General features: G+C 45.1%; 1 protein-coding gene across 1 annotated transcript in view; it reads left to right on the top strand.

The window, feature by feature from the left end:
* The window catches only part of PLCG2 (phospholipase C gamma 2), a 138,868-nt gene that overhangs the window by 74,113 nt on the left and 50,571 nt on the right, over window positions 1-14,184 (top strand). Inside the window, exons 10-17 of the mRNA XM_019743719.2 lie at window positions 3,613-3,714; window positions 4,461-4,579; window positions 5,913-5,998; window positions 7,539-7,659; window positions 8,039-8,207; window positions 11,407-11,511; window positions 12,531-12,620; window positions 13,235-13,410. Of these exons, the coding sequence (XP_019599278.1) occupies window positions 3,613-3,714; window positions 4,461-4,579; window positions 5,913-5,998; window positions 7,539-7,659; window positions 8,039-8,207; window positions 11,407-11,511; window positions 12,531-12,620; window positions 13,235-13,410 (968 nt within the window). The remainder of the gene's footprint in view (window positions 1-3,612; window positions 3,715-4,460; window positions 4,580-5,912; window positions 5,999-7,538; window positions 7,660-8,038; window positions 8,208-11,406; window positions 11,512-12,530; window positions 12,621-13,234; window positions 13,411-14,184) is intronic.

Below are 14,184 nucleotides of genomic sequence, written 5' to 3'. Positions count from 1 at the left end.
AAGCTGAGAAACTGAGTTAGACTGAGATAAGTCTGAGATTCTCTTACTAGCTGTGCAACCTTGGGTGGGTAGCTTGACCTTTCTGTACCCCATTCTCTATAAATGGGGGTGAGAGCCCCGCCTCTCAGAATTGTAGTGGCCAGAGAAGATTGTAGTGATCTTTGTATGTATGTATATGTATTCTACATGCATAGTCACATACATATGTAATGTTTTATTGATATCACTGGAGTCTCATGTACATTTTTTCTCTTTATTTTTTTTAATAGACAATTTTTAAATTAGTTTTAGGTTCATAACTCTATACAATTCATTAAAAAAAAACTTTGTATTGCTGAGCATTTCAAACATGTGCAAAAGTAGACAGGCTGGTGTAATGAACTCACTCAGATTTAAAAATTATGACCATTTTGCCAATTTTATTGCATCTATTCTCCATTTCTACATCTCCATGTCTCCATTCCCTTTCCCTCGTCTTCATTTCTTTGCTGGAAAATTCTAAAGAAAACCACAGACAATGTTATCATTTCACGTGTAATATGTCAGTATGTCTCTCTTATGAAATGGGTTTCTTTTAAAAAAACAACAACATAACCATAACGTTCCTATTATACTTTATACAAGCAACACTGCTTTCTTAACGTCATCCAATACACAGCCTGTGTTCAGATTTCTTTGATTGTAGAGAAAATAATGAACAGAGACACACAGTTTGTGCGAGGCCAGCCGCACGGAGGGCTCAGGCAATAGTGGTAGCTACTGTAATGTGATAAATGACAACCGAGGACATTGAGGTGTCATGCTTTCCCCATGTGGAGGTTGAATGCGAGTAATCACTGAGCTTCCACTGAGGAGAAGTCAAATGAAGGGGGCTAACAACTCTTTTGGGCACAATTGCATGCTAGGTACTGTGCTGCCAGTACAGTGAGGCAGAGAGAGAGGCGTATGGTTTTTCCTTTTTCACCATGCTCTTCCTTGCATTGATTTACGCAATTTTGTAGGGAGCTATTGAAGTGTTAAAAAACTTACATGGTCCAAAGCTTTTCTGAAAGAAAGGGTTTATCGGAGCCATATGCTAGCCAGAAAAGGACCAGGTCCGGGGGCATGCAGTCTGCACCACCAGCCCCAGGGCTAGATGGAGAGGACAAACATGCCATTGTCCTGGGGTTGACTTTTTTTTTTTTTTTTTTTTTTAATTTAAATAGTGTGGGGAAGAAAGACATAAGCTGTTTTGAAAGAATTTACATTGGCTATAGATAAAGGGGGTGTGTATGCGTGGATGAAGGTGAAGCAGGGCTAGTCCCGGGATAGATGCAGGGTCTGTAAGGAAGAAGTGTTTGCTCCTTTGGACTGGTGGTGGGTGACAGTCCAGAAAGTTCATGCGTAAGCAAGAAGCTGAGGCGCCTGGTGGTTGGTGGCGCCTGGCGATTCTCTTTAGATAATCGTGGAAGTATGTAGCCACCTGGAAGTTAATTCAACATTTCAACTCAGGAATGTAAGCAGTCTTTTGTTGATTTTGCCCTGCAGTTGTTAACTGATTAACCTCTCTTGTCCCTTCCTTCCACCTTCTAGTCTGCGGTAATTTAATGTAGGGCATCTCAGAAATTTCTTCTTGTCAGAAGTTAAATGGCTAACCTCCTGGAGACAAGTAGCCTTATATCCTAGAATTTACCACCTAGTGCCGGTTAATTTTATTGCAGGGGAGAATGACAGGCTTTTCCCACCCGAGCCCTTTTGCTGGGTTGCCCTCAGAGATCAGGGATACAGGCCAGGAGCAAAGCATAGGAGCTCTTCACATGCGAGACAGCCTGTGAGCATCTGTGTGAGTGCAATAGGAATGATGGACATGATGTCAAGGATGGGAACCCTGAGCTATCAGTCTGGGTGACCCTTAATGGCCCATGTGCCTGGTGCTCTGTGGGATGTTGTCATGAAGCAGAGTTTATCATCTAGGACATTTGTTTGGGGTGATGGGTGCTCACATATACCCTGTTTCCCCGAAAATAAGATCTAGCCGGGCAATCAGCTTGAATGTGTCTTTTGGAGCAAAAATTAATATAAGACTCAGTATTATATTATGTTATATTAGACCCGGTCTTATTTTACTATAATTTTTGGAGCAAAAATTAATATAAGACCCAGTCTTATTTTACTATAAATATAAGATCCAGTCTTATATAAGATCCAAATATAAGATCCGGGTCTTATATCAATTTTTGCTCCAAAAGGTGCATTAGAGCTGATTGTCTGGCTAGGTCTTATTTTCGGGGAAACGGTAGAATAATCACTGCAGCACTTGGTGTCCAAATTAGTACAAGCTTTTTAGAAAGCACTTTGGCAATATGCAATTAAAATGAAAACTTTGCAAAAAGGTTTATGTACTTTGATTAAATAATTGCCCTCCTAGGAACTTATCCTACAGAAATCATGGCAGCATTTTTAAGAAATGAAACCTTGAAACTAATCTAAATTTCCATTAGGGGACTGGTTAACTGTGCGCCAGTCCAGCCCTGGGTAGATGGGTGACACTGTAGAAAGGGAGTTAAAAAGAAGACCCGAGAACTAATGTGCCTGGGTTAGTCTAGGCTCATTGTTGAGTCAAGGTATTTAATGACTTGAAGCCTCAGTTTCCCCATTTATATAACATGGAGAATTATATGTACCTCCTGGGATTGTGTGAGCTCAAAATGAGCCACTACATGAAAAAGGTATAGCACAGAGCCTAGCATATGGTCCGTGCCCAGTGCTAACTGCCATCACCATTTATTACTCCTTTCATTGTTAATCTAGATGCCTAGCACAGTACCCTATACCAAGTAGGTTCATTTTTTAACCTCCGGACCATTTGTATTTTAAACTCCTTTAGGCAAAAGATTTCTTATTCACAGCCAACTAGTTCCAGGTTATATCAGCTAAATACACATGCTTTTTGTGCGAAATCTTTGTAGAAGGAAGGAGGAAGCTGCTGGCCTTTTGAGGACATCTAAGCCTGGCAAGGCCTTTGCATTAAATATCCTATAATTTGAGTTTCATGTTTCAATATTCAAAAACACCTCTATTCAAATGAACTGACTGTTCCCCACTCTCCTACCTATTTTGTGTCCCTTACCCAGGTGGATTTGTAAGAATCAACAGCAAGGCTCATTGTTGATTTGTACCCACATGCCAGGGAGGCCATTTCTTCGCCACCTCATTTGTATCTGTCCTTAAGCTTTTCTTTGTTTCTTACATTCTGGTCTGACCCTTCCCACCCAACCACACACACGTATCTGGTAGCACATTTGCTTTGATTCTTAAAAGTAGAAGTTTTAGACTCTTTGGAACCCAGAAAGCATTAGTCAAAGTTGAGTCTGTGGGTCCTGTTTCATCCTTCTGTCTGATGAATACTTGGGGTTTTAGGGTTTGGAGAGGAAAACAGTAGTTACTTTTATAATGTGCGTTCTCACAGAAACTCTGTGCGTGGCTATTATTACTCCCATGCAATGGATGCGGGGGCACAGGGAGGGTAGATGACTTGCCCAGGATCAGCCAGGCAAGTAACCCTGGTGGTCTGACCTAACTTTCTTGCCTGTCCTCTTTTTGGTGACTTCTTGTTCTCTTTGTCGTTCTAAGGAGCTCTGGGCTCAGGATCTGAACAAAGTCCGTGAGCGGATGACAAAGTTTATTGATGACACGATGAGGGAAACTGCCGAGCCCTTCTTATTTGTCGATGAGGTGAGTGGGCTCCTGGTGACAAGTTAGTCAAGGGCTCGTTTTCTTCCAGGTAATGAATTATTGCAGCCTTTCCTTTTTCTCATCCTTCTCTCTTGATTTTGTTGCCTGGGTGTGTTCTTTGATTTAGCCACTAGAGGGCGAGTAGAGCCCAGGAGTGCGTTATAAGCCCAACAAATTCAAAGGTTTATGGGGTACTTTCGAGCTGTGAAAAGGGTTGCATTTGGCCCTGAGTGAGGCAGCAGGGGAGGTGAGACTGAGGGAGAACAGGAAGCTCCTATCCCTTGTAAGATTGTTCCCAGGAAGCAGAATGTTACCCCTGTGCCACTCAATCTTCTGCCTTTTTTAAAAAAAGGGGTCAGGAATTGGGATATGAAATTTCCTGCCTTTTAGATGTTATGATGCTGTCAGTGTTTTGTTTCTCAATTGGCTGGTGGGTTCACAAATGTTCAGGGTATTATTGTGCCTTAAAACTTATATAAGGCAAGCATATACTCTTGTAGAAATATATTTTAGGATACACGTTAAAAGGGAAACCATTGCATAGGTCAATGAAACATGTCAATACAGCCTGTTGCTGTGTGAGTTTCTGCATTGAAAATTTGGGTAAGGGAAACCTAGAGACCATCAGTTGAGTGAACATATCAGAGATACCATTTCTCCGTGTTGGCACAGACCCGAAAGAACCAGATACCACCCATCCTTATCTTCACCACGGTATCTCGTCTTTGTGTTTGTGACTCTCCTAGTTCCTCACGTATCTGTTTTCACGGGAGAACAGCATTTGGGATGAAAAGTATGATGTGGTGGACATGCAGGAAATGAACAATCCCTTGTCTCATTACTGGATCTCCTCATCACATAACACGTGAGTTTGGCCACCAGCCCGGGATGGGTCGTGGATGAAGGGGAATATGGCGGACGTTCGATGGCGCTGCTCTGGCAAAGCGTGTGGGAAGTGGATGGAGTGCAGGGCCACGCTGCTGAGACTGGAATATGCACACACTTCTGGAAGGGGTCGGGGATAGCAGCTCTTTTGCCCAGTTGGCATTGCTATACTAATAATATTGCTATAATCCTTTTCTTGTGGCCCTAAAAAGTCAATCAGCAAAGCTCGTTTTCATGGTTTGGGCATCTCATAGTAGCCATGGCAAAGCAATTGAGTTCTCATTGAACTGGTATTTACTGAGTGTCTACCCTGTGCTTGCTGGGTACTGGGGATATGGCAGTGAATAGAGCAGAACAGAACAGCCCTGTTCTCATGTGCTTGGAGGGGAATCTTGATGATGGACAGGAGTTGGTGAGAGGAGAACAGGTGGCCAAGCAAGATAAAGGATTTCAGACAGAGGAATGGCATGTGCCAAGGTCCAGGGGCAGGAAGAACTGAGAGGGGTCTGTTAAGACTAGACTATGGAATTCCGGGGTGTGGGTGTGAGTGCCAGGAGAGGAGGCTAGCAGGGTCAGCTTGAGTGGAATCTTTGAGTGATGGCAAGCACAGTGGGAGCCACTGATGGCTTTCAAAGCCAGAGAGCAATATGTTCAAATTTACATCTTTGGAAGATTATCCTGATTACGAAAAATGACAATAGACTGGAAGAGAGAAATGGTGTTACACTCAAGTTCCAATATTAAGTCTGCCTTGTAAGGTGAGAGGGTGAAGGCTTTGGATCATGGGCACCTAGACTGCTGTAGATTGATGGTTTCCTAAGTATCATTCCAGGCAGGAGTTGGAGAAAAGGCCCTTAAGCTTATCTCCAGGCATTTTGGAAGTTAGAGTCTTTTTCAGGGGCAAATTGATTATGTATTTTTATGTCTGGTGGACATAGTTCATAGCATAGTAAATTCCACTAATAGTTGTTGATCATTTAGTCCCATCTTTGCCCTGTTTAGACTGAGGGCCAGTGGGTACCATGCGGGGATCTTTAATTTATCATCTGCTATTAGTCTCACTCTTGACACCCTTTGACCAAGTTCTCCTCAAAAGAACACATGGTCTCGACCCTACACTTGGATTACCAAGGTGGTTATTCACATCCTGCGATCATGGCCTGAGTCTAAGGCATGGCCACCTGATGGCAGGTGTCTGGCCTAAATCCTAACCATGGGTCTTTCTAGACAGGAAGAACTCAGGCCTTTGGGAGCTTGGGATGAGAAGCTCCCCAGGGACTGCCTGAGGTGCAGGCCCTCCTCTTCTCCTTCAGGTACCTCACAGGTGACCAGCTGCGGAGCGAGTCATCTCCGGAAGCATATATCCGCTGTCTGCGCATGGGCTGTCGCTGCATTGAGTGTGAGTAGCCTTTTCCAGGTGGAGATAACACCTACAGTTAACTGAGGGTAGCCTTGTACCGTGTTTCCCTGAAAATAAGACCTAGCCAGATGGTCAGCTGTAATGCGTGTTTTGAAGCAAAAATTAATATAAGACCCGGTATTATATTTTATATTATATTATATTATACATTATATATTATATTTATGTTTTATTTTATGTTACATTATATTTATGTTTTATATTATATTATATTATATTATATTATATTATATTACCTGGTCTTATAGTAAAACAAGACCTGGTCTTATATTAATTTTTGCTCCAAAAGACGCATTAGAGTTGATTGTCTGGCTAGGTCTTATTTTCGGGGAAGCACAGTAGTTACTTGATGCTTTTCTTTTTTTTCCTTTTCTTTTTTTTTTTTTTTTTTTTGGTCTTAAAGACCTTAATAGTGGGGATGGGTGGGACAGGCCGAGGGAGTAACGAGGTATCCGTAGCATCTGGGGTAAGGGATGTGGCCATCAAGACGAGTGATATTGAACCTGCTGGGTTGGAGCCACAAACTGTTAGGCGGTAATTCTGGGCCTCTAGAAAGGGTCCTGGTAACAATGGAAACCAGTAGCAAAGATGGCTTTACTGTCCTTCTGTCCTCCCTCGGTTTCTTTCTGGGCTGTTTTTAGAGGAAGGCCAATAAATGCCCTTTGTGTTTTAGCAGCTAGCCCAGCTATGGATGCCATCCTCACTGTTCTTGTCGTGGTTACTCATAGACACCCCAGTGCAGGTGATTCCAGGATCCTGGACATGCCCAGAAGCCAGTTGCTTCCTCCCTTCTCCTCACCTCTTATTCCCCAGCCTGACCCAATCACCGGAGGGTCATAGGTGTACTGGGCTGAAAAAAGGCACAAACCACGGAATTAGGCTCCAATGTTATAAAAAAAATAATAAAAATTCATCGTGGCATCAAACTTTAACAACAGTTATTCCTACAGACTGTTGCCTCATTTATACTTTCTCCCCCATGGGAAACAGCAAATGTGAGAGAATTAAGTTTGAAACTGTTAGTTCCTGTTACCTCTGAGGGATGACGATCTAGGGAATGTTCACCTTCTGCATAATCTAGTTCTGTTTGAATATTTTATTATGAACATTTAAGAATAACATTTCACATTGCTGTGTATTATTTCCACTAGTGAAAAAAGCAAGCCAAGGTTTAGACAAGTAAAATCGGAAAGTAAAATACCCATAAATGTCTTTTTAGAAAAGAAATATTTAAAATAGTTTGTTTGGGACAAATGTATTGCATTGCAAAGGGACCTTTAATTAAACAACCAAAATCTTCCCGTAACCACACAAGTAACATATGTACACAGATAACACATATCCTCATGTGGGTGGGCCCTGAGTATAATGATTGATTTGGCCTCCATGTTCTAGTAACTGAGCTGGCCTGGGGGTCAGGGCTGATCTAGTGGCCGGCCGGGCAGCGTGTCTGCCATCAGTGGACTTGCGAGGTGGGGTGTGACGGACAGGTGATGAGGCAGCATGTTTCTCCCATCAGTGGACTGCTGGGATGGGCCGGATGGGAAGCCCATCATCTATCACGGCTGGACACGGACCACGAAGATCAAGTTTGATGATGTCGTGCAGGCCATCAAAGATCACGCCTTTGTCACCTCAAGGTCAGTTGTCTGATTTCCAGGTGGTTCACCTTTAAGGGGAAGGGAGCTAAGGTTGAGCAGAGAGTCAGACAGATCCGAACCTTGCCCCCTCCCCGCCGCTCCCCCCCACTGCACCCTCCCCCCACACACAGACACAAACACACCAGCTGGGCTCCATCTTGACCAAAGTCACTGCCAAGAAGTCCTTCCTCGGCTGAGTGCTGGTGCCCCCTACAAAGCCAGTAGCACATGTCACTTCCTGGTTTGAGAGCCTGGAGGAGGCCGGCGCTGGGAAGCCATGAGCCTGTACCCCTTAATGAGCCGACCTGCCCCTCTGCCAGGCAGGCACAGACGGGCTGCCGGGCCCCCTTGCTGAGCCGCCGGCCTCTGCCGTCCACAGCTTCCCAGTGATCCTGTCCATCGAGGAGCATTGCAGCGTGGAGCAGCAGCGCTACATGGCCAGAGTGTTCAAGGAGGTGTTCGGTGACTTGCTGCTGACGAAGCCCACAGAGGCCAGTGCTGACCAGCTGCCCTCACCCAGCCAGTTGCGGGAGAAGATCATCATCAAGGTAGGTGACCTTGGGCCACTGTCATTCACCCAGGAGAGCCATTGGCTCAGGGCACGGACTCCAGGTCCCATTGCCTGGGCTCATACCGCTCTGCTTACTAATCCGTGACCCGGCCAAGGTCATTTAACCTCTTGGTGGCTCTGTGTTCTGGGAGGGGGTTGGATATAACAATAGAACCTACATGGGTAGTGTGCTGTGAGCATAATGTGAAAGGATGTGTGTAAGTGCTCACCACTGTGCCTGTCCCATAGCACGTTCTATGTAAGTATTAACTCATGATTGTTCATTCTTTTGGCAAGCCTCCACCGTGCCCCTCTCTGAATCCCGTGCGAGGTGTTGGGGGTGTTCCCGTGACCCAGGCACTAGTCTTGCCCTCAGGAGCTCCCAGTCTAGTGTGGGAGATGGACTGGAGGTTGGCAGCTGCCCAAAAAGGCTGCATTCACCTTTGGCACGTGGTGTACCAAGTGCTGTGGGGAGAGATGAGTGATTGCTGTGCCCAAGAGTGGCAGGGATGCCGCGGAGCAGGGTGACATTTGGGTGTTTGTATTACGAGGATAGAGACAGTAGCTTAAAGCATATGAGTTCATTTTTTCCTCATCTGAGGGAGAGTGTTCTAGAAGCTTTGAGCTCTGGCCCCACAAGGTTATCCAGGGACCCTGGGTCCTGTTCTACAATCTCCTAGGGAAAGGGTTTCAGTTGGGGTTCTGCAGATCTTCAAAGAATCCACAGATAAAATTTAGGAGGGGTGGTGTGTGAACTTTGGGGAGAAAATGTTGCCTCTTTATTTTTATTAACCTATAAGTAAAATTTTAACATTTTCTTCTATTATGAATATTGGCAACAAGCCACGTGGGGCTTTGTCATCAGCAGAAATCATGCATATTTTCATGTCACACTTACAGTTATTGCAAATATGTCAGAATAATGTTGTACTCATCACCATATTGAAATTATGGTAGTTATTAGATCTGCCTCTAGATCTTACATAAGATATTATAAAGAAAGAACATCTTTAGTATATTGCAAATATTTTTATTTAATATCTTAATAATTGTACTTCAATAGAATTCATTTCTCTTATACTTTTATGCATTATAAATATTATTCTGAGAAAGGGGTCCACAGCCTTCCTCAGACTTCAAGGGGTGGGGTGGGGAGTGTATGTGCCCCTGGTGTATGTGGTGAAGGCTCTGCTCTAGGGCACCGTCCTGGGGTGTGTGGTAGAGCTCCAGCTCACAGAAAGGGGAATGTGAGGGGGTCCAGGGCCAGCGATTTCTAGTAAACAAGTGAATGTCAGTTGTACACGTCCCAGCCTGTCCTGTTCTGTGTGAGAACTTAGTCTAATGCCCACACCACCTGCAAGGGAGGCTGGGATGTGAAGTCTCTAGTAGGGCAGCCATTAGTGGAAGGAGCTGGATGGATTTTGTTGACAACTAGCAGGCTGAGATGGAAGGATGGACAGGTGTTTACTAGGCAGATTTTGTCACGGGTCACCAAGATATACTGGGAACAATCCCCTATGTGCCAGGAGGTCATGGTCTAGTGGGGAGACAGACCCATCAACAGAGAAGCACGCAACAGTGTGTGTGTGTGGTGGGGGGCGGGGCGGGGGGGACGGGGCGGGGCAGGGGCTTTGGCTAAGGCCCATTCAGAGGAGGGGACATTGGTGCCTTCGGGGCTAAAAGCACCAGCATATTTGGAGAATTTGGCCAAGATTCTGGGACAGTTTTCACTTGAGACGCCAAGGGAAGCATCCAGCATGGGAAAGGCAGGACAAATGACAGAGGAAGCTGGGCCCCGTCTTCTCAGGCATTTGGTCAATGAGTCTTCAGGGGACCTCATTGCATTTCTCTGTTCCCAGCGCATCTGTCACTTCCCTCTGTTTCTGTTAGGACAGCTCTCTGTGTGTCCCCATTTTAGGGTATAAAGGTTCCTTTTAAAGCACTCATTGCCCCACTGGTGGTACTTCATGGCTCATCCCTCTCTATTTCAGGGAAAGGGGGTAGAGACAGCATTTGTGATAAAACCAGTGCGTGCCATGCGCTGGTACTGGGCTAGGCATGGTTGTAAGTATTTTCTTATTCAATCTCATCAAAACCCTGCAAAACTTACCCAGGCCCCTCACCCACTTTACAGATGTGGACACTGAGGTCGAGAGGTTGAATGACTCAGCTGAGATTACACATTTCTTGCCAAAGAAATAATTAAAGGCTGTTCAAAATGGAACACTTTCTGTCATGCTTTACCTTTTACAGGCATCTTACATGCCCTTTGGCTTACAGGATCCTTTAGAGGTGTCATTATCCCCAGTTTATGCAGGAAGTTACCGAGACTGAGAGATTGTCACGTGGCCAAGGTCACACAGCCAATAAGGTCATAGGCTTTGAATTTAAACCCAGGTCTGACTCTCAATCCCGAGCTCCTTCCACCAGGTCACCACAACCTGGGATGTATAAATGCTTGTCTAGGTGGTCAGCACTCACCAAGGTGAGTGTGTGGTAGTCATCACCTTAGTCATACCGATGAGAAACGTGAGGTTCGGAAGTGTGGCCACCTACCCAGGGTTACACAGCTGATAAAGTAGCAGCAGTGCTGTTTGCACCCAGGTCTTCTTACTCTACATCCTCAGTTTGCCTTCTGCTGCCCAGCCTATTCTGTGCCCACTGGACTGTGATCCTGTCTTTCCCTCTGTGTCCTGGAGAATGTCGGGGACACAGGTGGTCTCATTGATTCATCAAGGACTTATCGCATACTTACTGTCTGCTGAGCTAGCACAGGAGATTCAACAGGAAATGAAACCAAGTCCCAGGGAACTTTTAATCATTTCTAATGGTCCTCATGGGACTTAACATTCTAGCAGGGAAGACAGCAGACAAACAGAGACATGGAAAGATATAGGACTAAGAGCATGAAAAATAACTACAAGGGCTAGAGAGTGAAGAGATGGGAAAGGGAAGATGGGCTATTTTCAGATCAATAGTTGAGGAAAGCTCCTCCAAGGAGGTGACACTGAGCACAGAGCTGAATGTCGTGAGAGAGGAGCCAGGCAGAGAGAACAGACAGTGCAAAGGCCCTGAGGTAGGATGCTGCAGGTGCATGCTTGCTGGCTGGCTCCTGCCAATGGATGTTTGCTGGCTCAGAGATCCTAAACCTGGGTCTCGAGAGAGGCAGGCTATGTGTATTTTTTTTTCCCCCTCAGCATAAGAAGCTGGGCCCCCGAGGCGACATAGATGTCAACATGGAGGACAAGAAAGAGGAGCAGAAGCAGCAGGGTGAACTGTACATGTGGGATTCCATCGATCAGGTGGGTCTTTTTGCTCCTCCTCTTACAGCCTTACATGTATCCAAGGATGGCTGGAGGGCTCTGAGAATATTCCTGTCTTACTCCCGTTTGGACCCACATGAATTTATCATTATAATGAAACTTTATTTTTCTTTCATATTTGTAATGTTTTATTTTGAAATAATGTTGTATTCAATACGGCACATGACGTATTTACACACACACACACTCACACACACACAGAATTCCCATATACCCTTTACCTAGAGTCTCCAAATACTAACATCCTACATAATCAGAGCATAATTATTGTAACCAGGAAGTTAACATTGGATCTTATTACAATATCACCAGTTTGTGTACTAATGTGCTTTCTGTGGTCATGGATCCAACTCGGGTTGCAACAATGCATTTAGTTGTCCTAACTCCTTAGTGTCTTCCAATCTAGGACAGTTCCTTTGGAAATCTTATTTTTTTGGTGAGAATAAGGCATTTTGAGTGCTAACACCATTTCTTATATTCCTTAAACTAACAGGCAAATCCATTTGAGTATATTTTCACATGTCTATAATATCCTAGAAATAAACATTAAAAATGGTTAAAATTTAAATAAAGAATTAAGTCACAATTAAATATTGAAGAAAGGGTCTCTAGACAAACTGGCTGAGAAATCCTGAAAGTCTTAAAAAGTAGAAGAAATAGAAAAAGGCAGTCATAAGGACACACAAAAAAAAATCCCATCATTCATAAAAGGCTTCAATTTAAATATGAAATAGAAATTTGATATTAAGTCATATCTACCCTTAGGTACATTGAATAAAAAAAATCCTGAAAATGCCAAGAGAACCCCAAAATAAATAGATATTTTAAAAGAAACATCTCAAAGAGGATCAAATTCTGTGAAACCACTGTAAATGTCTGTGGAAGTTGTTAAGGCGAGCCCCCAGGGAATGCTGGGTGATGCCAGGTGGGGGCCCTGGGCTCCAGATTTGATGGAGCAGAGACTTTGGGGAAGAGCTAATGCTGGTTTTGCTTTCTAGAAATGGACTCGGCACTACTGTGCCATCGCGGATGCCAAGCTGTCTTTCAGTGATGACATCGAACAGACGATGGAAGAGGAACTGCCCCAGGTGGAGACCTCCTAGACTGTTCCTCTCATCCTGTGGCCACCAGGCCTGGACGTTTTCAGCCCAAGGAGTTGCCTCTTTGGGTACCAAGGCCTGCCTGGCTCTTCTCTGATTGGCTGGCTGGGCCAGGGGCTTAACCAATGAGGTTCCAGGGTCTTTCCTGCTCTCCGAAGGGCCTGAAGGGCCTGTGCTCCCTAGGGAGGATGGGGACATTTGGATGTTCTGTCCAGCCCCACACCCTGGCCTGGTCCCTGGCTTTGCTGCCCTCTCCCCTTGGGCTGTTAGCCCTCGTTGGTAGTGTTTCTTGAGTATAGCCTCCAGGGCATTATGGCCCTCAGACTTCCTTTGCAATAGAGTTGAGGGCTGAACTGGTAACTCCTCACCCCATCCATGTCTCAGGCTTCTGGAGGCTACTGCAGATGGGGGCTGTCAGGAGTAAGTGGCAGGCAGCAGTAGCATGGGAAGCTGTCTTCTCAGACCTCTTGAGGTGAGGGCAGGCTGAGGCCAGCCTCTGTCTGTATCCAGCCCTCCGAGTAAGCATGTAAAGAGGGACCAGTCAGGTGTTGCTGGGTTTCTTGTCCAGGTTTTCAGAAACCCCTCTTCTCTTTGTTGTCCAGGATACCCCTCCCACAGAGCTGCATTTTGGAGAGAAGTGGTTCCATAAGAAGGTGGAGAAGAGGATAAGTGCCGAGAAGCTGCTGCAGGAATACTGCAATGAAACAGGGGGCAAGGATGGGACCTTCTTGGTGCGGGAGAGCGAGAGGTTCCCCAATGACTACACCCTGTCCTTCTGGTAATGGCCCTCTGCCTTGGGCATGCCCACATTCCCCTCACAGCTGGCCAGATGGGAAGCTGGGTGGCAAGTGGTGGGAGCTCAGGTCAGACTCAGGCAGGCCTGAACTGGAACCCTGGACTTCATTGAGTGAGCTGTATGGGGCAGGACTTGGGTGAGGTGGGTGAGGCCCAAAAAACGTAGTAATCAAGGTTAGTGATGTTTCAACACAATGTTTAAAAAAATCAGAAGTTACACAAAAAAATTTATGATGAACAAAATATCAACATGTTAAATAAAGACAGGATCTGACCCTGTGCTTACTATGATGTGACCTCCACTCACCTCTCCTGAATTCCGGTCCTGGATCAGGTCGTATGACTCTGGGCGATTCACTCAACCTCCTGGATTCTCCATCTCCTCATCTCTAAAGTACAGATTCTAAAGGCAGCCTTATGGAGCTGTCATGATCTTTCTCACTCCATTCATTCTTCCATCCATCCACCATCCATCCATCCATCCATCCATCCATCCATCCATCCATCCATCCATCCCATCCATCCATCCATCCATCCATCCATCCATCCATCCATCCATCCATGCTTTCATTCATTAAAAGATACTTATGGAGTGCTTGCTCTGTGGTAGGTACTGTGAGTTAGCAGTGACCAGACAGACAGGGGACTTGTCCCGATGGAGACTAGAGTTTGGTGGGGAAGATGGACAATGAAAAAGTACTCATGCAAATGATACATAATTGTATTTGGATAAGTGCAATGAGAAAAATGCTAGATG

Source organism: Rhinolophus sinicus, linkage group LG11 (assembly GCF_036562045.2).
Source record: "Rhinolophus sinicus isolate RSC01 linkage group LG11, ASM3656204v1, whole genome shotgun sequence".
In the NCBI taxonomy this organism is placed as follows: Eukaryota; Metazoa; Chordata; class Mammalia; order Chiroptera; family Rhinolophidae; genus Rhinolophus; species Rhinolophus sinicus.
Note: the sequence above shows the minus strand (reverse complement) of the source record. Positions and strands in the feature narration are given on the sequence as shown.